Raw genomic sequence first — 27,201 nt, forward strand, 5'->3', positions numbered from 1 at the left:
CCTCGCGGTCGCGCCACTTTTTTCGCGGCCGCGCTTTTGTAGCGCGGTCAGCGGTGGTGTTTTCTCTGGATTGCAGCTTCTCTGAACCTCTATCTCGCCGACCGCAGAATATTATCCGCCTCAGCGGTGAACCCTACGCGGCCGTGCTTTTTCCATCGCGGTCCGCGGTTCAGTTTCAACCTTTGGCTTGTGCAAGTTTGACTCCTTCATGAGCTTATTTTGGCTTCTTTGCCTCATTTTGACCAAACCCTGCAAGCAAGCACATTATGTTAGTTTTTGGGACTATCTTTTAGCATTTCTTTACCCAAAATCTAAGCAAAAGAGAGCAAATAATAGGCTAAAATCCCTAGTTGTCAACTCCCCCAAACTTAAGCTTTTGCTTGTCCTTAAGCAAAAAAGGTAATTTCCACCTCCATAAGAAAAAGAAAGGAATATCTCAGCTGTCCTAAGATGACTTCATCAAACATCAATTGGAACTAACAATTACCCTCAACACAAATGCATTATCAACAACATTATGCTACGAATGTTTGAGTTTCATAGGCCTATTGTGACACAAGAGCATCAAGAGTTGACTCAATTCACCAAGGAACCTCGCTCTCACGTAGGTCGTTGTGGATCCCAAACTCCTTCTCCTCTACTCTCCATGAGCTCATCTCACCTTATAGAATGTGACACTCAAAATCGGGATTGTAAAGAAGGGCGCTCATCACTCTCAAAAGAATGCCACAAGTCCGGCTCTAAGTACCATAGGCTTGCCCCTCATGTAAATCACCACTAATGTAAGCTCACTCAACTTGAAATCCTATAGGGCTTTAGCGGGATGTAATGAAGGCCTTTCGGATCCAGGTCTGACCTAATGAACTACGATGGTATTATATTTCCTTAAGCACTCCATTTTCTCAATTCGGCTCATACTTTCTTGACTTTTTGAGTCATTTTCTTCTTCCTTGGGGGAACTAGAGAGACACTTTGTCACTCTTTCTTCTCTATGACGATCATTTTCTCCTTTTCTCATCATTCCAAGCCTTTCAACATTGTTTTCTTGAATCCTTTAAACCTTTGCTTTTCTTTTGACATACTTCTTTTGTTTTTTAACATCATTTTTATATACTTTTCTTTGCCTTTCCTTTTCATCAATTCATTTTGTTCTTTGCATCATTCATCACTTTGAAATTCCTCGTCTCTTCCCCAAACTTATGTTTTTGACTATTGTTCATCATGAATGCTAAGAAAAGATTGGGTGCCAAGAGAGGGTTATTATAGAACGGATGAAGGATTGTAATGTGGTTATTGAATGAAAAAGGCTTAGGCTCAAAGGGGTTGACTAAGGACATCATAGTGGCAGGCTATGGAAGTTTTCAAATTCACATGGAACCGAGGAGAGCCTATAATCACTTCTCAAGTCGAGCTACAATTAGAATTTTGTCTAGAAAAATATTCGGGGCAAGTTCTAGACTTGTTGGTATGGGACTTAGACTTGCAATGCAATACCTCACATCTCAAGCTACTGGATTGTTAAAGAGAATAGAGTCAAGGGCCCACAACAACCTTAGCTAAGATTGAAGATCACAGATGGCTCACAAAAACCACTTGATGATAGTTTTAGTCAACTCAAGAGTCTAAAGGTCACAACTAGAGCTAATCTCTTCAACCAACTTGTCTCTAACCATGAGGTCGAAGGTAAATGTGTTGGTACCAAGTGAAGCCTGTTTGAGATACTTTTATTCATTACTAAAGAAAGTTGTCACGCCATCCATCGTTGGGAAGAGCAACCCGGTTCACACAAATTCCACCATTAGAAAGAACCGTGGCATTAAAAAATCAAAGGCTTATTGATCACGAAAAATTGTAAAAAGAAGCTACAAATTCAAAAAGAAACTACTAAATGAAATAATAAGCTAAGCTAATAAGGATAATTACAAAAGAAGTTATAAAGTAAAATACGGAAAGTAAACTGAATATGTACAATAGGGGATTGAAACGAATATACACAAAATGGGGATGAATATATACATGGAATGGTAATTTTATATACATACCAAAAGTGAAAAGTACGAAAATGAAAGTATAATAAGTAGAGAATAAAGAAAAATAGTATCAAAGTTATTACAGACCAATCATCAAAATCATCATATCAAAATAAGGCCACCACCCAAATAAAAATTAGCATTGTCCTCAATGCTAAAAGCAAAAATAGAATAGGGGAGGGATAAAGAGTAAAGAGAACTCCCTATGAGGCCTCTGTGTCACGGGCCCAAATCCTTACATTGGGTAGCGGCACCTGCTCGCCCGTGCGGTGCCTGCAGTTCCCCTCACTGCAGGCCAGCCTGTTTCCTATCCCAGGATTCCCAAGCACGATCCTGTGCCTATTGGTGGGGCTCGCCCGTAGGCTCGCCCCAACTTGTGATGCCCGTAAGATGTCTAGCCCCTTGGCCCTAGACATGTCGTGGCACTTCATCTTAGGATCACATTCCATGCGCGCCTTGGGGGATTGGCTTAGGACATGTCTTGTCCCTTGCCCAAGACTGAGCATCGCTCCCGCGTGCACAACCCAATCCTCAAGCTTGACACTCACCTAGTGCATCCGCGACTAGCTCGTGCCTCGCCCGAGTAAGGCAACCTTTAGCCCTTGGCCATTGTCATGTGCATATTTAGTGCCATGCCCATACATTTCCCTCGCGACACGCTTCCATCCCAAATAGTGCAGTGTCGCCCAACAACTACACCTTTAGGCCAACGTTGCGCTGCCCATAGAGTTTCCCAAACTCGTATGGGTACCTTTGACACTCCTTTGAGTCATCTAGGCAGGCCCTTGAGGTTGCCCCCAAGGTAGCTCGTTCTATATGGCTCGGTGGCAGCACGTATGGGGGAGGCAGGTCGGAGCTTTCATCACCTATACCCCCCCTTATATATGCTTAAAATTAAAAAGCCCAAGTTGCCTGAGTAGACAGTTCTACGTCAGACCATCAGAAGGACCTTTTCTCACCAGTTCTTGGCCGAAATCGCAACTCCAAATTGCGAGTTGTGACATCCTCCCACACTCATAATGTCATCGTCCCTGATGACACATCATGGCTTAAGACATCCCGGAGTCTGCCCCCTCAGGTATGCCCATTTCAACTCCATTTGTCCTGTGGGTTGGACTTCCTCGAAGTCCTTTTTCAAAAGGAGTCGTGCCCCATGCACTTCTCCCCCAAGTATCTTCCAAGCGTGCCTCTGCACTTCATCGCCTTTCGATGTTCACTTGGAAAGTGCCTCCGCACTTGCACCCTCTGGTGTCTAACTTTGTGATTGACCTACACTAGTCAATCACACCATGACCCTCACAGCCTTCATATCTGTCTGAAGCTTTCCTTCACAGGTTAGCACATCAATGTGCTCTTTTGACGTCGCTGCCGTAGCCTTTCGCTCCCGTAGCCTTAAGATGCCCTTGGCATGGCTCCCGTAGCCTTTCGCTCCCGTAGCATTAAGACGCCCTCTTGGCATAGCTCCCGTAGCATTTCGCTCCCGTAGCTTTTAATTGCCCTCACTGCCTTGAAGATGTGTTCCCTTCCCGACCCACGACTTCGCCCATATGCCTCTTGCATAGGCGGGATCCTCCCACACTCAATGTGGAGGATACATCTTAGCGTTGTCGTCCCACTTGGCATTCGGCCAGCTCTTGGGACGACCTTTGGTGAGTACTACATTCCTAAAGTCATAGCATCACCGCATTTCCAAACAAAGCTCTTTGTTTTCCAGCTGTCACTTCCTCAGCAAGTAGCCAATGCTCCTGGTAGTACTTCAATACTCGCCCTATAGACAGGTACTCTTTTGGTCCTGCTAGCACGGCTTCCCGGTTTGGTGTGCCTTGCACCTGGACACTCACAGTCCCTGATCATTCGACATACTCCTTTCCAGAATGATGACACCTTCTAACTTGGAAATCCGCCCAGTTTCGAAGCTTCGCTATACCCTCGAATCCGTTTCCTCACCTTGGCAATGCCCTTAGGAAGCTCACAAGTCTGTCCCGAAGGAAAGACACTCAACTTGATGCGTTGCACGCATCCTTGGCAAGATCTCCGCTATGATCATGCCCAAGTTTATAGTCCATGGCTCCCACTCTTCGTAATATGAATGCACGACCTAGAAAACATGGCTTTATCGTGGCCATCCGACTCATCGGCATATCACCTCATTCAGTAGCACCTTAGACTCACGAAAGATAATGGAATCACCTATTTTTTTCGTCGACCATCAGTATCGGGTTCTCGATCTTTGGTGGCATATGAACATCAATCTCTACTTTGACGTGATCTCTGCACTGACATCCAAAATGCGCTTGCCATATCCACCCTTTGCCTTGACATAGTGCCATGGCATAGTATGGCCTTAATCAGCTCTGATACCAAGTGTCACGGGCCCAAATCCTTACATTGGGTAGCGGTACCTACTCGCCCGTGCGGCGCCTGCAGTTCTCCTCGCTGCAGGCCAGCCCGTTTCCTATCCCAGGATTCCCAAGCACGGTCCTGTTCCTATTGGTGGGGATCGCCCCTAGGCTCGCCCCAACTTGTGCCGCCCGTAAGATGTCTAGGCCCTTGGCCCTAGACATGTCGTGGCGCTTCATTTTAGGATCACAATCCATGTGCGCCCTGGGGGATTTGCTTAGGACATGTCATGTCCCTCACCCAAGACTGAGCATCGTTCCGGCATGCACAACCCAATCCTCAAGCTTGACACTCGCCTAGTGCATCCGCGACTGGCTCGTGCCTCGCCCGAGTATGGCAACCTTTAGCCCTTGGCCATTGTCATGCGCGTCTTTCATTCCATGCCCATACATTGCCCTCACGACACGTTTCCATCCCTAATAGTGCAATGTCGCCCCACAACTGCACCTTTAGGCCAACGGACCCTTGCTTGCATGGTTGAACCCAAGCCATGCTCACAAGTCGACACATGATGCCCCTATGACAGGTGCGTCAAGTATCCAATCAGCACAGAGGTCTCGTTCTAATATTCGATAGCCCGCGGGGCTGGCCGTCCCACATATCGAGCCTCCAGCACCACTTTGATGCCCAACGCTAGCCCGAAGGTGTTGCGCCGCCCATAGAGTTTCCCAAACTCGTATGGGTACCTTTGACACTCCTTTGAGTCATCTAGGCAGGCCCTTGAGGTTGCCCCCAAGGTAGCTCGTTCTATACGGCTCGGTGGAAGCATGTATGGGGGAGGCAGGTCGGAGCTTTCATCACCTATACCTCCCTTATATATGCTTAAAATTAAAAAGCCCAAGTTGCCCGAGTAGACAGTTCTACGTCAGACCATCAGAAGGACCTTTTCTCACAAGTTCTTGGCCGAAATCAGAACTTCAAATTGTGAGTTGTGACACTCTGTCTGCATGGGGTCACTGGTGGGGTCCTGTGGCTGGCCAGACTCATCACCTCCCTTAGGGTCCTCCAGCTCAATCTCCAAGTCCTCCATCTGGGGTATCACCACTCTCCTCACCGACTCTCTGTCAACCTCCTGCTCTGGTACCTGTGCTGGCTGAGTTGTCTGTGCTGCAGGGGTAGTCTCTCCCATAAGGAGATCTAGAGGAATATCGTCAGCGAAAATGAGCTTCGCCACCTCCTTCTTCAACTCTTCTTCACCTTCTTTACTTTCCTCACCTGTTTACCCAACTCCTTGATTACCTTTTCATGCTTACCCAGAAACTCTAGAATCTTCTTTTGGTTTTCAAGAATACTCTTCAATGACTCCTCCACTGATGGAGGCATCTGGAGATGTGCTGGAACTGCCTGACTGCTACTGCACTGGATAAGGCTGATAACTTTGATGTAGCTACCTGCATCCAGTTGTTGATGCCGACCAAAGTCCGATTTACCCTGAATGCAGTCTAAGGGTAAGCTGATGAAAAAGGCACTGATGGTGGGATAGAAGTGGATGGCCCGGAGGATGGATGTGGCATGGCAGCAGATGACCCCTCGGCTGTGGAAGGCACAAACCCAGTGGCCACTACCCCTGGCTCTTCAGACTGGCCAGTAGAGGTGGTGGCTTTGCCCTTGGACTTGGGGTTGTCTGGAACCTGAAGGCTGTACCAGGAGAAGGGCCTTTTCGGCTTCACTTTCGTATCAAAGTGTCTCCCCTCAACCCGCTGGTCCTCGATGAAATTGGGGTAAGGGTAAGACCATTCTTCCTTCCCGGTTGCCTTGGATATGTTCTAGGCCATGAGGTTCCCAATATTTATTGGGTACCCTGCCATGATGGACGCTATGAGGATCGCTCGAGAAAATGGAATGTCACTGTCATGCTGGCACAGATCAAGGCGGCTGCAGATGAAGGTGCACCACCCTTTTGCTTCAAAGCTAAGGGTGTTTCTGGCAATTGAGACTCCCGGTGTAAGCCAGGGTAGTGTTGTCCCTGGTATGGCTATCACCTCTACTCACCATGGACGGGCAGCTTCATCTAATGCCAATTTATGTATGTATAGAGCAGCGTCTACATCATCAAACCCGGCATATGTATTCAAAGTTTTGCCATCAAACCGGATCTTCTTGTTTCATAACTTAGTCACATGGGTTCCCTTTTTGATGTGGGCAACATTGATGTAAAATTTCTTGACGAGGTACTCATTTACTTTCGGCAACTTTCTATGAAGAATTTCCATCCCACTCTTTCATCAAATTATCTCTTCACATTCAGGTTGTGAGGGAGAAGGTCTCTTTCTATGAAGTGACGCTCAAGGGTGAGCGTCCTTTGTGGCCACCATTCCCAAAATTTGTGGTAGGCCTTCTCACTCACAAACCGATCTTGCCACACTGTCGGCTTCCTTGATCTACTAAACCTCCCCCCCCATGTGTATCACCTCCTCTCCCGCCATCCGAAACCTTTTCTTTATCATCAATATCAATAGGGGCAGCTGTTGAAGCCGGAGTTGCAACAAGTGGGGGAGGAGGTACTGAAGTCTCACTATTTCCTTCTGAGCTATCATCCGGCTCAAATGCGGAGGTGGGTTGATGTAACGACCCATACAGTCGTTTTGAGAGTAATAGCCCTGATCCCCTATTTACAGCTTCTCCCATATCTATTCCGGCTATTGTGACTTGCCGGGAGGTTTCATTTTGGTTTTTGGAGTGTTTTGGGACACTTAGTCCCTAAATGGAGGTTTAAGCCTTAGGATTTGGACCGTAGTCAGAACTGTGTGAAGATGACTCCGAAATGGAATTTTGTCATTTCCGTTAGCTCCGCTAGGTGATTTTGGGTTTAAGGGCGTGTCCGGATTGTGTTTTGGAGGTCTGTAGCTCATTTAGGCTTGAAATGGCTAAAATAGGAATTTAAGTTTGGAAGTTTGACTGGGGAGTTGACTTTTTGGTATCGGGGTCAGAATCTAGTTCTGAAAATCTTCATAGTTCCGTTATGTCATTTATGACTTGTGTACAAAATTTGAGGTCAATCGGACTTGGTTTGATAGATTTCGACATCGAATGTAGAAGTTGAAAATTCAGTTTCATTAAGCTTGAATTGGGTGTGAATTGTGATTTTAGCGTTGTTTGATATGATTTGAGGTTTCAAATAAGTTCGTATGATGTTTTAGGACTTGTTGGTATATTTGGTTGAGGTCCCGAGGGCCTCGGGTAAGTTTCGGATGGTTAACGGATCAAAAGTTGGACTTAAACAACTGCTGCAATTTTCTTCTGCTGGAAATACAGAAATCAAGCCCAGAAATTGAGCCCAAGGTCAAGGGCCAGAATCGAAGCCAGGGTCTAGGCTCAAGATCGAAGGCCAGGATCAAAGCCATGATCGATGCCCAGGATCGAAGGTTAGGATCGAGGGCCATGATCGAAGCCATGATCGAGGGCCAGGATCGAGGCACTTTGGCTGACATTCGTGGTATAAGCCCCGCCTTTTGCATGCACAAAATTATACTAGAGGATGATGCCAAACCCTTCGTGGAACATCAAAGGAGGTTGAACGAGGCTATGCAAGAGGTCGTCAAGAAGGAAATTGTCAAGTGGCTTGATGCAGGGGTTGTGTACCCTATTTCGGATAGCTCATGGACTTCACCAGTATAATGTGTGCCGAAGAAGGGGGGTATGATTGTGGTCACAAATGAGAAAAATGAGTTGATCCCCACTCGTACTGTCACCGGATGAAGGGTATGTATGGACTACAGAAAGCTGAACAAAGTGACCCGCAAAGACCACTTTCCATTGCCCTTTCTTGATCAAATGTTGGATAGACTTGCCGGGCGTGCCTACTATTGCTTTTTGGATGGGTACTCAGGATACAACCAGATTCTTATTGCACCGGAGGACCAAGAGAAAACCACCTTCACATGTCCGTATGGCAAATTTGCATTCTCACGGATGCCGTTTGGTTTGTGTAATACACCGGCTACCCTTCAGCGGTGTATGATGGCAATATTTATGGATATGGTGGAGGACGTCCTCGAAGTGTTCATGGATGATTTTAGTGTTGTGGGGGACTCGTTTGAAGAATGCTTGGATAATCTTGACAAAGTGTTGGCCCGATGTGAAGAGACCAACCTAGTGCTTAATTGGGAAAAATGTCACTTTATGGTTGAGGAAGGCATTGTCCTCGACCATAAGATCTAAAAGGACGGTATTGAAGTGGACAAAGCAAAGATTGAAGTTATTTCAAAACTCCCTCCTCCTACTTCCGTCAAGGGAGTTAGGAGCTTTCTTAGGCATGCGGGGTTCTACCGAAGGTTCATTAAGCATTTCTCAAAAGTGGTGAACCCCTTGTGCAAGCTGCTAGAAAAGGATGCAAAGTTTGTGTTCAATGAAGATTGCATGAAAGCTTTTGAGCTTCTCAAGTATAAATTGACAACCACTCCCATCATCACCGCACCCAATTGGAACTTACCATTTGAGCTCATGTGCGATGCTAGTGACGTTGCGGTAAGAGCAATTTTGGGGCAAAGGGTCAGCAAGATATTTCATCCGGTCTATTATGCAAGAAAAATGATGAATGGCGCCCAAGTCAATTATATGGTGATAGAGAAAGAGTTATTAGCCATTGTATTCGCCATGGAAAAGTTCAGGCCATATCTCATAGGTGCTAAAGTGATTGTGCACACCGATCATGCGGCACTCCATTACTTGATGACCAAGAAGGACTCGAAGGCTAGGTTGATGAGATAGGTTCTTCTGCTTCAAGAGTTTGACCTTGAAATCATTGATAGAAAAGGAAGTGATAATCAAGTGGCAGACCCCTTGTCCCGCTTAGAAGAGGAGGGAAGGCCCCACAATGGCCTCGAAATCAATGATTCATTCTCGGATGCACAACTCCTCTCCGTGTCTTTGAATGGTATGCCTTGGTTTGCCGATGTGGCTAAATTTCTTGTGACCGGTATTGTCCCGAGTGAGCTCTCTTCTAACCAAAGGAAGAAACTCAAACGGTACAGCTTGGATTATTATTGGGACGAGCCCTATCTTTTCAAGATTTGCAATGATGGTGTGATTCGGAGATGTGTCCCAGAAGAGGAGCAAATGAATATTCTTGATGCTTGCCATTCCTCTCCCTACAGTGGTCATCATGGTGGGGCGAGAACTGCTTCAAAGGTTCTTAGCTGTGGATTTTATTGGCCTACCCTATATAAAGATGCAAGTGAGCTTGTTAAGAGGTGTGATGAATGCCAAAGAGCTGGTGGAATTTCCAAGAAGGATGAAATGCCTCTCACCACTATTCTTGAGATCGATATTTTTGACGTGTGGGGGATAGACTTCATGGGGCCATTTGTGAATTTCTGTGGTAACACTTATATTCTGGTTGCTGTTGATTATGTTTCCAAGTGGGTTGAAACTGTTGCTTTTCCCAACAATGAGGCACGGAGTGTGGTGGCATTCCTAAATAAAAATATCTTCACACGGTTTGGCACCCCTCAGGCAATCATCAATGATGAGGGTTTTCATTTATGCAATAAGGCTTTCGACACTTTGCTTTCCAAGTATGGTGTCAATCATAAGGTGACAACCCCTTATCATCCCCAGGCTAGTGGACAAGTTGAGGTCTCCAACAGGGAGATAAAGAGCATATTATCAAAAACTGTCAATGCAATTGGTCAAACAAACTTGACGATACTTTGTGGGAATATAGAACTACGTACAAGACTCCAATTGGTATGTCTCCATACCGGTTGGTATTTGGGAAAGCATGCCATCTTCCGGTTGAGTTAAACCTTGGGCCATGTGGGCGCTTAAGAAGTTAAACCTTGAATGGGATGTAGTAGCCAACCTCTGGGTAGAGAAACTCAATGAACTTGATGAATTTCGGTTTCATACTTATTCCAGCTCGTCCTTGTATAAGGACAATATGAAGTACTTACATGACAAATATGCCGGGAACAAAGAATTCAAGGAGGGTGACTTGGTTCTTCTATTCAACTCCTGGTTATGACTGTTTCCGGGAAAGCTCAAGTCAAAATGGAGTGGCCCTTTGAGGTGGTGCACGTGACTCCGTTTGGTGCTCTTGACTTGAAAAAGAAAAATGGTGAAATCTTCAAAGTTAATGGGCACCGAGTGAAGCATTACCTCAGCAAGTTTGATGACAGTCATGTGGTAGCCTTGATCAATTTCCAATGATGTTGGTAACATGCGTCATGCCGCGACGTTAAATCAGGCGCTTCTTGGGAGGCAACCCATGTGTTTTTCTTTCTTCTTTGATTTCCTTCTTAGATCAGGCATTATTTTGAACTAACTGGTTGTGAGCTTTGTGTAGGAATTGTTTATGCAGTACAAGACTGTTGCTGGAAATATTTGCCTAAGAGTGGGGAATTACGCGGACCGCGCTCAAAATTTCACGGTCAGCGAGAGCTTTTCCCGGGGGCGTATTTTGTCAGCGGACGCGGATTTGAAAAGTCCAGGATATCAACTCTATGAAGTTATATTCGCGTCCGCGTTCGTAATTTCACGGTCCGCATTGATATTACGTGGCCGCGCCCGTTATTCCGCTCTCACCGGACCTGTTTCTGAAAAGGTTCTTTGAAAGGTAAAAAGCGCGGACGCGGTGAAATTACGCGGACCGCGCTCAAGTGACCTCTGGGGTTGGTATAAATAGGAAGTCCTTAGGTCTTTTACACTTTTTCGAACCCACGCTCTCAGCGAAATAGGCCACTGTTCATCTTCCACTTCTTAAAATTTCAATTTCATATCTCATTAGTCAAGAATCTATTTCCTACTACAAATCCACATCTGGTATGCTCAAATCTTTACATTAATTTCATCTTTTGATTTTCTTTTCTTCTACTTTTAATTTTTCTTTTAGGTTAGGGTTTAATACATGCCATAATCTCAAAATCATGCTTAATTGATGCTTATATATCCATGTGGGTAATTGTTTTACATGCCTAATGGGGGATTGGGTTATTAACTATGCATGCTAATTGCATTAATATTTTGCACTTAGTGAAAGCCCTAGGTTTCAAATGTGCCAGAGCCAGTGTTGTTTGAACTTCGCGGACCGCGGTCCATTTTTACGCGGTCCGCATTCTCAAATTTATGAGAAGCTGAGTACGGTTGCATGTTCGCGGACACGGTGATTTTTCCGTGGTCCGCATTTGAACTTACGCGGCCACGTCCAAAAATTTGCGGTCCACGCTCATGAGTTGCAGAGAGTTTGGAAATTACTTCCGCGACCGCGTCCAGTTTTATGCTGTCCGCGTTTGATCTTTCGCGGCCGCGACCCAAATTACGCTGTCAACGGAAACCAATATTCAGAGAGTTGGTAGTCTGATCCCAACTCATTCGCGACCGTGCTCATTTTTACGCGGACCGCGCTGACCTTTCCGCGACCGCGCCCTTTTTGTTCGCTGTCAGCGAAATCCAATGTTCAGAGAGTTGGTAGTCTGATCCCAACTCTTTCGCGGACTGTGCTCATTTTTACGCGGACCGCGCTGACCCTTCTGCGGCCGCGCCTCTTTTACACTGTGAGCGAAACCCTATTTTGAGAAACACTTTGATCATTTCATCTGCTGTCCTCTGCTAATTCATTGAACCATAATACTAATGATCTTTCACTAAATGTGTGTGCAGATAATGGTGCGATCTCGTGGTGGTCCCGACAAATCCAAAGGGAGGGGAGAATCCTCCCGCGACCAAGGCAAAGGGAAGCAGATTGCATCCTTAGCACCTCAGAAGACTATTGGCAAAAAGGCACCACCTGTGAGACCTCAGGATGACTCATCGGACATTAGTGAATACCTCCCTTCCTGGGAGATTTCCGAGGGAGAATCTGAACAACAACCCGAGGTGCAATCTCAACCTTTCCATCTCATCGATCAATTGTCACGACCCCATATTCCCTCCGTAGGATGTCGTGATCGCACCTAGTCTCTAAGACTAGGTAAGCCTATCAATGCGAAATAACAATAGAAATATGAAATAAATAAATCTGCAATTCACTTAATTACAACTCCCAAAACCCGGTAGAAATAAGTCGCAAGCTTCTAAAAATATATCCTCAATGTATCTATATATCAGGGTCTAAAGAAAGATAAGGAAGCAACATAATAATGATAATGGACATTGGGAAAAGTAGAAGGGGACTTCGAGGTCTGCGGATGCGTAAGATATACCTTGAAGTCTCCAAAGCTGTCCCAGCTCACTGATAGTGCGGCTGATAAGGAGTATCTGGATCTGCACATGAAAAACATGTGCAGAAGAGTAGCATGAGTACACCACAATCGGTACCCAGTAAGTACCAAGCCTAACCCCGGTCGAATAGTGACGAGGTCAGGACCCTACTGGTATATATAATAATAAAGCAAGCCAGAAATGAAATATCGCAATAAAATAAGGACTGAAATTTAACAAGAAAGAATTCATAGAAGGTAACAGATCAGTACACAAAAATACAACAGGGGATCTCCCGAGATCCGTCTCGTAGTCCCAAACGTAAATGTGCAGGGGGATCTCCCGGAATACCGTTCTGTAGTCCCAAAGTAAATATGCAAGACATAGGGGATCTCTCGGAATACCGTTCCATAGTCCCAAAATAAATATGCAGTACAGAGGGATCTCCCGGAATACCATTCCGTAGTCCCAAAGTAAATATGAAAGACAGGGGGATCTCCCGAAATACCGTTTCGTAGTCCCAAAGTAAATATGCGGTACAAGGGGATCTCCCGAAATACCGTTCCGTAGTCCCAAAGTAAATATGCAGCCAAATAATAGAATTCAATAGTTACGACATGAAATTCTACAATTCAACCTAAGTACTAGTTAAGGAAAGACAGGTAAATTCACAAAACATGTTGCAGGTAGTTCAAGTAAACAGTTAAGGCAAGTAGGCATGTTATTCTAGTCTAGCTGGATACTACACATGCTGATGGAACTCAAATAAGAAGGAAATCAGGTTATTACTTAGTAGAAAAATCGGATTTTTACACAATTATCTCGTGTACGTACTCGTCACCTCACGTACACGGTGCTCATATATCAAAAATAACAGTACAAATCCTACGGGAAGTTCCCCCACACAAAGTTAGGCAAGTCACTTACCTCGAACCAAGCTCAATCAATCGGTAAGAATGCCTTTTCCACGAATATCTGACTCTGAATGGCTCGAATCTAGCCAAAATAATTCGATACGGTCAACAAAAATTATACGAATCAATTTCATAAGAAAATACTACATTTTTCAATAAAAACCTGAATTACGAGTCCAACCATACCAGTTTCACCCAAATCCGACTCCGAATCGACACCGAAATCTCAAAAATCCGTTTCCATGAATTTTCTAAAATTTCTCCAAATTTCAATCTCAAAACACTAATTAAATGATGAAAACAAATGATGGATTCGGGTAATCTAACCATAATTGAGTTAAGAACACTTACCCTGATGTTTTCTCTGAAAATATCCCAAAAACATCGCCTCTCCCCAAACTCTAATTAGTTAAAAATGGCACAGGGGACGAAGTCCCCTATTTTATAATTTTGTCTAGGCAGCCCTCGGTCCATCAAATTGCCTTTTTCCTACTTTGAAGCACCGCAAGGGTGGAGTCTACCTGCACGTCAGTTAGGCAAGCAGAAAGAATAATAGGTAATATGGAAGAAGGGCCTAAGAATTCATACCTGAGGTATGAAGGCAAAGGTTTCAACTCCAATGTTGGTGGCTCCTCGATTGAGGGATTTGTTGGTGGAGTCTTTCGGTTTTTGAAGTCCAATGAAAGTTTACGGGGCCCATATAAGTAGGATCCCATTCCTTGCAACGCAGTTGCACATTCAACCAAGCCTTCCTTTTCATCATCCTCATAGTTTGGCAACACAACTTCCAAAGGGTCTTCTACATTGATCATGGAACTCGTGTCATCAACTATCACCTCCGTCACAAGATCCACAAAAGAGCAAACTTCATTGCTATTTCGTTGCCTCATTGATTTGCACACGTGGAATACAACTTTTTCATCGCCCACTCGGAAGGTGAGCTCCCCTGCGTCCACATCCTCTAATACCTTTCTTGTTTCTAGGAAAGGTCTCCCTAATATTATAGGCACCTCATAGTCGACTTTGTAGTCGAGAATTACAAAATCAGCAGGCAAAATAAACTTGTCTACCCGGACTAGAACATCATCAATAATACCAAGCTGCCTTTTCATTGTCCGATCCGCCATTTGTAATCTCATGGAAGTAGCTCTTGGTTGCCCAATACCTAGTGTCTTGAACACGGAATATGGCATCAAATTAATACTTGCTCCCAGATCACACAAGGCTTTTGCAAAATCGGCTCTACCAATGGTGCATGGAATTGTAAAGGCACCGGGATCTTCAAGCTTTGGAGCCATCGAGTGCACAATGGCACTCACTTGATGAGTCATTTTGATGGTCTCATAATTCATAGATCTCTTCTTAGTTACCAAGTCCTTCATGAACTTGGCATATCCCGGCATTTGTTCGAGAGCTTCCACCAAGGGCACATTCATTGACAAACCTTTCATCATCTCAATAAACTTCTTGAATTGGTTTTAATTATTTTGCTTTGCAAGCCTTTGAGGATACGGTGGAGGAGCCCTTGGCAAAGGGGCCTTGGCTTTAGGCACTACCGTTTCCGGTATGTCTATCACGTGTTCCCTAGACGGGTTCACATCATTTTGAGTCTCCTCTATGTTGTCATTGCTATCGATCCTCACTTCATCATTCACATTCTCATCATTGGCTTGAACCTCATCATCTTCTTGCAGCACAACATCTTCACTCACAATCTTCTTTGGATCAGAAGTACTTACATCTCCACCTCTACCGCTTCTTGTGGTCACTGCCATAGCATGGCCTGTATGGTTCCCACCTTTCGGGTTTACTACCGTATCACTTGGTAGTGCCCCCTTAGGGCGCGTATTCAATGCTTGAGAAATTTGACCCAGTTGTACTTCCAAGTTGCGAATAGAGGTAGTATGGGAGGCTATTTGGGCATCGGAATCAGAATTCCTTTCCAGCATTTGTTTGAACATATTCTCTATTCGCCCCATCTCATTGTTTGAAGAACTTTGCCCTTGAGACGAATATGGAGGCGGATTGTTTGGTTGTTGATACATCGGGGGCCTTTGGATGCCCGACCCCCGGTTGCCTTGATTATTATTATTCCAACCCCCTTGGTTTCCATTTCCGCCCCAATTGTTATTGTTGTTCCCCCAATTTTGACTATTGTTGTTGCCATTGTTCCAATTTCCTTGGCCTTGGTTGCCCCAATTTTGATCGTTCCCTTGCGATCTTCATTGTTGATTTGGAGTATTTCTCCGTTGACCTTGGTAGTTTTTGGCATATAACACTTCCTCACTTTGATCATATTGATCTTGATTGTTTTGCACTTGTTGACCATGTTGTTTCCTCCTATTGACCATGACATTTACCCCTTCCATGGCATTTACTTGCTTTGTCCCTTGAACTTGCTAATGTTGGGCCTTTGCTAACTGATTCATAGTAGTTGTCAACATGGCTTGTCCGTGATCATGAAGTTCCTTGTGAAGATGGATGACATTAGGGTCACCCTGAGGAACATTCGCCCGACTTTGCCAAGCTGAAGATGTGTCAGCCATCTCATCAAGTATGTCACAAGCATCGGCATAAGGCGTCTTCATAAAATTTCCCCCAGCTAGCTGATTCACCACACACTGGTTGATCGTGTTGATGCCCCTATAGAATGTCTGCTGAATCATTGCTTCAGTCATATCATTATTTGGGCATTCCTTGACCATTGTCCGGTATCGCTCCCAGATTTTAAGTAGTGGTTCATTAGGTTCATGTTTAAAGGCTAAGATCTCATCCCTCAATGTTGCGATATGACCCGGTGAGAAAAACTTGGCTGTAAACTTTTCTGCTAACTCATCCCATGTGTGTATGGAGTGTTTGGGTAGCCTATCGAGCCAGTCCAAAGCTTTCCCTCTAAGGGAAAATGGGAAAAGTCTCAATCTCAGAGCGTCCTCTGACACATTCGTCTGCTTGCTCTCCCAGCATGTGTCTACAAAACCCTTTAGATGCTTGTATGCGTTCTGATGAGGAGATCCAGTGAAGAAGCCCCTTTGCTCCAATAGGGTCAGCATGACATTTGTAATTTGAAAATTTCTCACCCAAATTCGGGGCGGGACAATTGCACTTGAGTAACCTTCATTGGGTAGCACCCGGTGTGCTGCCCTTGGAGGAGGTAGGGGAGGGTTTGGAATGTTGTCATTAGCCTGGCGGCCTCTTCTTTGGACTTGAGGTTCTAGATTAACCTCATCCTCACCATTGTCATCTACCTCCTCCCCCGAAAGAATATGTCCGAGAGCATTATTATGAGCCATTTGGTACCTAAAATGATAGCCACACAAAAGTTAGAAAAACAGAAGAAAAAAAAAACAAGACACACAAATAGCTAGATAGATAGTCAACATTGTCTAACTCCCCGGCAAAGGTGCCAAAAAGTGATTGTGTCCAAACCAACACCACTATATAGTAGCAAGGAGTGGTCGATGCAGTTTTACCCGATGAGGTCGGGATCGATTTCCACAGGGAGTTAATTTGGTTTGGAGTCGGGTATCTAACTAATCTAGATGTGTGTGTTGTTTCTATTTGCACTTCCAAACATTGTTGTAATTGATTCTATTATAATTTTTATACTATTGTATGCCAAGTATAAACTAAGTACAATATTTTTGGTGAAAGTTTTCAAGTGTTAAAGGGCACTAGGGTAGTGACTTCCGCCTAGGTGAGTATCTAATGAGTGACTTACGATTGGGGTGGTAATATAACCATCACACATAAGTTCTCACTCTAGACCTCTCGGTAGTTTAAGTGACTTTGCCTGATTTGGCTTTCTCAAGCCCAAATGGGTGTTCGTACAATCCAAATGAAATTGGCTCAAGTCGGATATTACTATCTCTAGGTTTTACCCTTTAATCGGGGATATCAATCTCTTGAGTTCACCCCAATTCCTTATTACCCTAATTTTTCTAGACTTAGTCTCTCTTTCTCAAGAAGAGCCTAAGTCATAAAGGCATGAATTAGTATTTGCAATCACTAATTCTATAATTTTAGCATGAATTAGGCTAAATATCACTAACCCATAAAACATTAAGCCCTAAAATTCAATACCCATTAAATACTCGCACTAGGATTGAGTCACCACCCTAGTTATGGGGTCTAGCTACTCATGAATACTATAGAAATAAAAGGTAAAGATGAAATATAAGCCATAATATTAAAGTACAAGATGAAAATCTAAAGTTTGAAGGTAAATCTAATATAAAATTGCCCCAAAGGGGAAAAACCAACTGTTCACGTGCTCTGCTCTACAAAACTTGACCTAAAAATGTCAAAAAGATTTATTTATACACAGCTAAAATTTTCAGACAAAAATGCCCCTATGGAGGATTCGCGGACGCGTAATTCTGACCGCGTCCGCGCTTGAGCTTTCGCGCCCGCATAATAATAAGTGCGGTCCGCATTTTTTCAATACTGGGCTTGGACTGGACTAGGTTTCGCGGACAGCGTAAATACATTCGCGTCCGCGTTAGCTTCAATCACGGCCGCGTATTATGTTCGCGGACCGCGTTCTTCAGTTAGGTTTCACTTGCCAAGTCTTTGAACCTTTTATCACGCTCCCAGTGGAATTTACCCTGCGTCCGTGTCTGATAACTTCGCATCCGCGTAATGTAGATGCAGGCCGCATTCTTTGTTTGAGCCAAGGTTTCAAGGCCTCTGAACTTGATCCTTGATGTCAGCGTAATTTCACTCGCGGTCGCGGCACTGGTTTCGCGTCCGCGCTTTTGTAGCACAGTCAGCGGTGGTGTTTTCTCTGGATTGCAGCTTCTCTGAACCTCTATCTCGCCGACCACGGAATATTATATGCCTCAGCGGTGAACCCTACGCGACCGTGCTTTTCCATCGCGGTCCGCGGTTCAGTTTCAGCCTTTGGCTTGTGCAAGTTCGACTCCTTCACGAGCTTATTTAGCATTTATTTTACCCAAAACCTAAGCAAAAGAGAGCAAATAATAGGGTAAAATCCCTAGTTGTCACACCCCGAGCTCAGGTCTGGCTTTTATTGAATTTCTTAAATATAATGGCAATGATTTTGCGTGGTCACATGCGGACATAACAGGTATCCCAAGGGAAGTGGCCGTACACAAGCTAAGCTTGGATCCCGACATCCCTCCGATAAGACAAAAGAAACGCCCTACTACAGAGGCCAGGAATAAATTCGTCAAAGAAGAGGTAACTCGCCTACTTGACATCGGTTCGATCCGAGAGGTAAAATATCTAGACTGGCTAGCTAATGTAGTATTAGTTCCTAAGAAGAACAATAATTTTTGCATGTTTGTAGATTATAAGGACTTAAATAAGGTGTGCCCAAAACACTCGTTCCCATTGCCAAACATCGATCAAATAATTGATGCGACGGCCCGGCATGAGATAATGAGTTTTCTTGATGCTTATTCTGAGTACAACCAAATTAAGATGAACCCATAGGATCAGGAAAAAACTTCGTTCATAACAAATTTTGGCACATATTGCTATAATATGATGCCCTTCGGGCAGAAGAACGCCGGAGTCATTTACCAGCGGCTCGTAAATAAGATATCTGAAAAACAGATAGGAAAAACTATGGAAGTTTATATAGACGATATGCTCGTTAAGTATTTAAACGTAGGTGATCATCTTAAGCATTTGCAAGAAACTTTTGACATCCTAAGAAAGAATAACATAAAGCTTAACCCCGAGAAGTGCGTGTTCGGAGTCAGCTCCGGAAAATTCTTAGGATTTCTGGTATCACAAAGGGGGATTGAGGTAAATCCCGATAAGATCAAAGCCATCGAAGACATCTCGGACCAACTGTTAAGTGTGAAAGAAGTTTAAAGGCTCACAGGGAGATTGGCCGCTTTGAGATGGTTTATTTCCCGGTCATTAGAGAAATGCCACCGTTTCTTCGCGCTGCTCAAAAAGAAAAACAACTTCTAATGGACCCCGGAATGCCAGCAGGCTTTGAGAGATTTGAAAAGGTACTTGTCAAGCCCTCCGTTACTTTCAAAACCGAAGGAAGGTGAAACATTGTTGGTCTACCTCGCAGTCTCGGAAGTAGCGGTAAGTGCAGTTTTAGTCCGTGAGGATGAAGGTATGCAATCTCCCATTTATTACGCTAGCAAAATTTTAACAGGAGCAGAAACTCGCTACCTGCATTTGGAGAAGCTAGCCTTAGCTCTCGTAGTCGCCACTCGGAAGCAGAGGTCTTACTTTCAATATCACCTGATAGCCATGGTGACCATCTTTCCCCTGTGGAACATTCTTCAGAAACCCGAACTCTCGGGTAGATTGGCCAAATGGGCCGTCAAAATGAGTGAATTTCACATAGAATATAAACCAAGGAATACGATTAAGTCACAAGTTTTGGCCGACTTTATGGCTGATTTCAGTCCGGGATTGCTGCCTTTAGCAACCAAAGAGGCAGTAATGGTGTAAAAATCGACATCGGGAGTTTGGACCTTATTTACGGACGGAGCCTCCAACGTAAAAGGGTCTGATCTTGTCATAGTATTAGCCACACCTTCGGGAGAAACCATAAGGCAAGCCATCAGAATGGTCCTTTTATCTAACAATGAAGCAGAGTATAAGACTTTGATTATAGGACTCGAACTGGCCCGGGGGACTAGATTTTGAGGTCATAGAAATCAAATGCGGCTCCCGGCTGGTGGTAAATCAGGTCTACGGGATCTTCGAAACCAAAGAGGAGCGCATGCAATAATACGTAGTAAAGGTCCAGGCTCTGCTGGCTCGATTTCGGGAGTGGTCGATTACTCATATTCCGAGGGAAGAAAATACAAAACCAGATGCACTAGCTAACCTCAGTTCATCAACAGAAATGAAAGGATCGGATTCTAGGGCGGTAGTACAACTAGTGCACTGGTTCCTGGATGCAGATAGCTACTATGAGGTAAATACGAATAATTTGTTCTGGGACTGGAGGAATGAGATCATCGATTATCTCGAACATGGGAAATTTCCCGAAGACTCCAAGGCATCTCGGACGCTGCGTGCCAAAGCAACACGATATAGCTTCAAAGGAGGCCAACTGTACAGGAAATCTTTCCTAGGCCCGCTGGCCCGATTCTTAGGAGCGTCCGAAGCTAATTACAATATGCAAGAAGTCCACGAAGGAATATGTGGAAACCATTCGGGCGCAGATTCCTTAGTTCTAAACATGGTAATGGCAGGATATTATTGGCCCCGAATGGAACAAGACGCCAAAGCTTTCGTGCAAAAATGCAATAAGTGTCAATGCTACGCACCGCTGGTACATCAACCAGCATAACCATTACACTCAATTCTGTCTCCGTGGCTGTTTATGAAGTAGGGAATTGACATCATCGGATTGCTGCTGTCGACCTTCGGTAAGGTAATTTTTTTTAATTTTAACTGACTATTTTTCTAAGTGGGTTGAAGCAGGTCCTTATCAGAAGATCGACGAACGTGAAGTGGTGGATTTCTTGTAGGAGAGCATAATCTGCAGGTTTGGAATAGCAAAAGAGATAACATGCGATAATGGGCCATAATTTATTGGCTCAAAGATCACAAAGTTCCTTAAAGATTTGAAAATAAAGAGAATCACATCTTCACCCTATCATCCGAGTGCAAATGGTCAAGCAAAATCAACGAACAAAATGATTATAGAAAATCTCAAGATAAGGTTGGAAGCGGCTAAAGGTAAATGGCCCAAGGAACTACCTGGAGTGTTATGTGTACCGAACGATGGCCAAATCGAGTATGGGAGAAACTCCTTTTTCCCTTGTGTACGGAGTAGAAGCCTTAATCTCGGTGGAAGTAGGAGAGTCTACCTTAAGATATTTCCAGGCAAGCGAAGAAACGAACAACGAAGCGATGTTGGTCAACTTGGAGTTACTCGATGAACGCAGGGACTTGACATATATAAGAATGGTGGCCCAAAAGCAGAGAATGGAAAGAAATTATAATCGAAGAGTCAACCTCCGTTACTTTAAAGTGAGAGATTTGGTTCTAAGAAAAGTAACTCAAAACACCCGGAAACTCAACGTAGGGAAGTTAGGTCCAACCTGGGAAGGCCCCTACCGATTTTAGTTGTCACTGGAAAAGGTTTATACGAGTTGGACAATAAGGATGGAGAAAAGTTGCCAAGCAACTGGAATATGGCACACCTCAAGAGATATTATTACCGACAAACATCGCATGTACTGAAAGTATGTGCTGCACTCTTTTTTCCTTCGTCCAATTTTTATTCCAATTGGGTTTTTCTCATAAGGTTTTTAACGAGGCAGCAACGGAAAACATACTACAAAGAAAGTTTCAACAGAAACAATAAGACCTTTAATAGCAAGGCACACAAGCGAAGAACCACTCCGAGGCGGTTAGATAATCTTTGGCTCGATAGCAAAATTTCCACTGGGAAAGTGAGTTTGCTATCAAACAAAGGTTACCCGACCGTTCACAAGTGCAAACCACTAGAGGGTTGTTAGATAGTCTTTTGCTAGATAACATAAATTCCTAAGGGGAAGCGAAGTTTGTTACCGAGATGAAGATTGTCTAGCAATTCATTAGTGGGATCCTCGAAGGTGCAAGATTTCCAGTATTCCAATTCGCATTCTTCACATTTGAACACTGGGGGAGGATGATATGAGAATACGGCAACAATGACTGCCACATCGACCAGAACACGAAAACCGGGAACATAGTTGTATCATCGGGACCAGGGACTGCGCGGCCAGCCCAGTAAAATCAAGTTGTCCGAATTAGCCACATGAAATGACAGTTTCTTTTTAGTATAACGAATGCTTATGTACATTTTGAAAACGGAAGGAATAAAGTAAAGTCCTTTTATTTTCCATCTTGTTTCTTGTGCCGTAATGAACAAGAGACGTCCTCTTCAAGAACACCGTAAACAAAAGAGGGCCCTCTATTATAAAAAATCTCACGATAAAGGGTTGATTTTGGAAGAATTTGTGCCCGAAATCCAAATGCTTTTGGGAAAGAATACACCCAAGGCTTTACATAATAAGATGCAAATAGTAAAACTTGCGCAAAACACATAAGCAAAAAAAAAAGAATGCAAAGATTAAAACTTGCATAAATGTTCAAATGAAAGAAAGACTCAAATAATACTTGAGCAAAAAGATGTATTTATTTACAACAACGTGCAAAAGCGGCACAAATACAAAAGTTGGAAAAAGAAAAGAAAAGCTAAACTGCTGCTTCTCTGGAACCCGGAGGAAGAGAAATGTCCGCGCCCCCAGGTGAAGTGGGTAGATCCGCCGATGGCTCAACATTTTGGCCCTCATCAGTTTAGCCTTCAACATATTTGCCTTTCGTTTCCTCTTCAGTTCCCGAAGTTTCATAACCGGAATTGGAAGAACTGGAAGCATCAGGCTCTGCCGGAGACCCCTTTTAGTAGCTAACTCAACCTCACAGGCCTTAGCGATTTCGGCATCAAAGTCAATGATACCCGTTTTATCCTCTTCCAAGGTTTTTCTTCTAATGCTGTACATAACATAAGTTTTCTCAAACACGAGGGAAGACGCTCGGTGCTTAAGTTCTTCTTTGAGTTAGGTTACCTCGATAGAAAGGTTTTTCTGGGCGGATCTAACGGATCTGAGGCTAACATCAAGGTCACGGACATTTGAGCTAAAGAGCCTATTATGCTCAATAGTCGTCCTATACTTCTTCTCCAACTAGGCAGGTTTCACCCCCGCAACAGAGACATTTGATATTTTAGTGGAGGCAGCCTTGCGGTCGGTTGCAGCAAGAACGACATTATGGCCTCAGCAGCTTTGGCTTCCAATTCTGAGAGGCGAGCAACAGTTTGCTCCCGCTCGGCCAAAAGTTGATCACGTGCGGAGGTAAGTTCTTCCTTTCTCCGAATCAACCTTTGGAAGTCCTCAGAAGCAAGAAAGCTGGCCTACAAAACAAGAAAGGCAAACTTAGGATATTTTTAGGCAAAAATAGAAGAAATAACAAATGAAGTAAAGAATTTAACGAGCGGGGTTGTGCATGGCATTGTTCAACAAGCACATTCCCAAGAGAGCCTATATCTTTTTCCAATCTTTCTCTGAAACCAAAGGCTTCAGATAGTTAGCAAGTTCCACCGGCCGGGATAGTAAATTGCATCCGGTGGAGACCGAGAGAGTAACACTCCTCCTCCTTTGCGGATCTTCTGAGGGGGGAGCATAGTTTTGCCCCAAAATTCCATGAATTGGGTACTGGGTGAGAAGGACACCCTCTTCTCGGGCTGATGCGACCAGTGGAGATGACGTAGCAGTTGCTGGTATTGGTGAAGATGGAGATAAAGCTGATGTTGTTGAAAGGTGAGAAGCATCTGCGACAAACGCAGTGCTGGTTGTTGGTTGCTCATCAACAAGGGACGGAAGGGACCTGATACTCAACACCAAAATACCGGGCGCAACGACTGGGACTCGGAAGCGGGAGTTGACATTTTCCATCATTTCATACCCCCCCCAGAGCGGCGAGACATCGTCCTCGGTTGGTGTAACTAACTCAACAGATTGAGTGGTCTGTTGAGTTGAGGAAGGTCATCATCTTCTATGTAGTGAAGCTCCTTCCTCGCTAGCTTCTCCATCATCGTAAATCATTACGGTATCTATGGTCGGCCCGGGCGGAGGGCTCGTCACCACGACTTCCAGAGATGACTAAGGGGCAGCATTCTTCGCCCTCTTTATTTTCCCCAGGCCGCAGAGGAAAACCTTCTTTTTGGTTGCTTGTTCTCTGGCCGGGACTCCGAGAAGAAGCACTTGCACCAGAAGCAGGCCCGGAGATGCCTGTCTGTGGAAAAGCTTTCTGCAGTAGCCTCGTCGCATCAACATGATCAGCCAAAATATCCTCCTCGGGGACAACAAGTGAGCCCTGGGGTAGACCTATATTCAATAAGGGGAAGGAGTTAGATAACTTTCTCATAAGAAAAGGTAAGGACATAATGAGTTAAACTTACCATAATATTTGGCCTTTCACCCGTATTTCAGGGAAAACTCTTTCCACGAGCGGGTTTCAAGCGTGGTAACGTCCAAAATCTTCTGAACCTATTGGTCCAGTCCCTCAACCCTACGGGGAACCCACCAAGCCGCTGAGGCTGGAAAAGGAAGAAAAGTTAATAATGACGAGAAAAAGATCTTTAACAAGGAAAGAAACAGATTGTATACTTACAAGTACGGTTCCACAGTCCAGGGAAGGAAGGAGATGAGGCCGGGATGATGTCACTGGTGGAAACTGAAACAAATCGTTCTATCTACCCACGGTCGTTATCATCATCTATGCTACATAGCAATGCATGGTGGCCCCGCTTGCTGAAGTTGGTCATCCCCCCCATGAAAGATCTTGGGGGAATAAAGATTCATCACATGAGCTAAAGTTAGCTCCTCCCCCGTTTTCTGGCACATGCACCGAAGGCAAGTATTCATCCTCCACACGGAGGGACTCACCTGTGCCAAACACACTTGATAGTGGAGGCAAAACTCCTCAATGACGGAGTCAAGCTCTCCACTTAGAGAAAATATCCCCAAAGTGAAGGAATACGTACAGAAGTACGTAAACCCTTCTTGGGTAAGGTTACCCGCTCCGCCAAGTCGGGAACGATAATGTCCAGGTCCTGGCAACGACAATCTTCATTCACAACAGGAATGCTGGAAGAACGGATGGAAGAAGGATACCTGCTAACGGCCCATGTACGAGGGCTAACAGAAGAAAATTTCTCTTCAAAGTCTTTTGTTGTAACAAGACATTTAGGGATGATGGTGCCCACTGTTGGAGGATCAACATCCTCAGTTTTGTTCTTGTTCTTTGAGGAACTTGTATTCTTTGAAGAAGAATCCATTATATGTTATGGAAGAAGGAAAAGCTTTTTCGTTTGAAGAGAGTAAAAGAAAGGTTGAAGAACATGATACAAGTTGAATAAAGAGAGTTTTAGAGAGTTTGGAGAGTTATGGAGTATGAATGAAGGAGGTTGATACGTATAAGTAAAGGTTTAGGAGGCTAAATTTGTGGTCATGATTACCTCGATCACCGAAAAAAGTTATGTTGAATTGTGGGATGACGTGTGTTCGGGACATTAAATGCGGAGAGACGTGCGTCTAATCAACCGTCAGAAGCTTTTCAGAAAGAATCATAGTAATTCCTGACAAAAAGAGAGTTTCTACCAACTTTCCGATGACGCAAAGTTATGTCATCGGAAAGCAGGGGGATTATCTGTATAAGGTAAAATATGTTATACTAAGTGGGCCCTTAAGAGAGTGACACGTGGAGCCTAAGGCGGGGGATAGTTAAAACCGAAGGCAATTATCCCGTTTGTCACCGGAAAGAATGACACTCGTAAAGATGCAATAAATACCCTCCGCCCGGTAGTATTTAATATAGAATATTCTGCAGCATTTAATGCACTTCCCGTTACAGAAAATTTATCATTTATGCTCACCGTTACACCTTCTTCAATGGCCTTCATAATTGACATTAAAGAAGGGCGTGATTCTAGGACCTTGTTCCCTAGGTGCATGTGTGCAACTATAAATAGTGAGTTTTGTTATCATTGTAAAGGACACGACTTTTCTGGCAAACTTACGCTATAATCGATTCAAAACTTTATACAATTTTATCTTCTTATTCCTTGATTTCATTGTTGTTGTGTCCGGAAGCTCTGCTCCCAGAATTACTGTTCCCGCGATTTTATTTTTATTTCAAGGCTAAGTATTGCGTATTTTTTTAATTATTTTATTATTTCAGAATCGAATTAATTCACTTGTCTAAAAATCACGTATAAATTCAACTGTACCGTTTTACGGGCAAACAACATGCCAGTTCTTCCTCCTTTCTCGAACCAGCTCCACCACTTTCTGCAATCATCGGCTGCGCTAGCTACTATCACTCCAATCATCACTTTTTTCATCTTTTTCGGACGTGAAAACCGCCACCACTATCTTCTCCTTTTTTGGTAATTCTGAAAACCACCACCATCTTGCTCGCCAGAAGAAATGGAGATCCATCACTGCCCCATTCTCTTTTCTATCTCCCTTCTTCTTTTCTTCCAGAAAATAATAGATAAAAAAGTAAAAACATCAATGAATTAAATCTATAAACTAAAAGAAAAAGAAGAAGAAGAAAGAACATTGTGGTTAGAGTCGCCGGCTTATGGGCTTAGCTGAAGAATAGGGAAGGGAAGGTCTGGGTGGGGTGGGGTTGGATTATTATTTTTTTTTTTCTTAAAAATAGTTTTTGTTTTTTTCCTCATAATTCATTTTGTTAATTATTATTTTGGATCCAAATGCCAAATGTCATTCGTCAACTTGCCACATTATTGGCGAGTGTATTACACCCTCTTTAGTTTTTTGCTGGTTATCAAAAAGTGTCTAATTGGTTCAAATTTTGGGTAGTTTAAGCATTCAATCGGAACAAATCTTAGATAAGGTGTCTAAAAGAAAAACCCAAAAAGGTTTAGGGGGCTGGGTATGATTTTGGCCTTAAATAAATGAACTCCATATTGTATATTTGAGCAGATTTTCTTGCTTATGTAATACTTTACTTGGAAATATATTACATAAGCAGATTTTCTTGCTTATGTAACAAGTAACAAGATAGAAAAAATATATTGACTACTGATAATTTTTATGCTTATTCACATAATTATGGTACTAGCTGAGAAAATAATGAATATTAAATTTAACGCCAGAGGACAATAAATTTCAACAACAATGCAAAAACCCATGTTTTGA

General features: G+C 43.8%; 1 protein-coding gene across 3 annotated transcripts; it reads right to left on the reverse strand.

Annotated features, from left to right (window-relative positions):
• Positions 1-12,571: 12,571 nt before the first annotated feature.
• On the reverse strand, positions 12,572-26,615 carry LOC117275312 (uncharacterized). Of its 3 annotated transcripts, none has more exons than XM_070195468.1 (3): positions 26,265-26,615; positions 13,497-16,780; positions 12,572-12,632 (listed from the first exon to the last, which is right to left on the reverse strand). In XM_070195468.1, exon 2 carries the CDS (start codon positions 14,935-14,937, stop codon positions 13,957-13,959), a length of 981 nt encoding a protein of 326 aa, XP_070051569.1. In that variant the 5' UTR covers positions 14,938-16,780; positions 26,265-26,615; the 3' UTR covers positions 12,572-12,632; positions 13,497-13,956. The 3 variants fall into 2 exon arrangements, with proteins under 3 accessions (XP_070051569.1, XP_070051571.1, XP_070051570.1); XM_070195469.1 differs by lacking the exon at positions 12,572-12,632 and having other exon boundaries at positions 13,230-16,780.
• Positions 26,616-27,201: the final 586 nt, after the last annotated feature.

The sequence above is a fragment of the Nicotiana tomentosiformis genome, chromosome 2 (assembly GCF_000390325.3).
Source record: "Nicotiana tomentosiformis chromosome 2, ASM39032v3, whole genome shotgun sequence".
NCBI classification, from domain to species: Eukaryota; Viridiplantae; Streptophyta; class Magnoliopsida; order Solanales; family Solanaceae; genus Nicotiana; species Nicotiana tomentosiformis.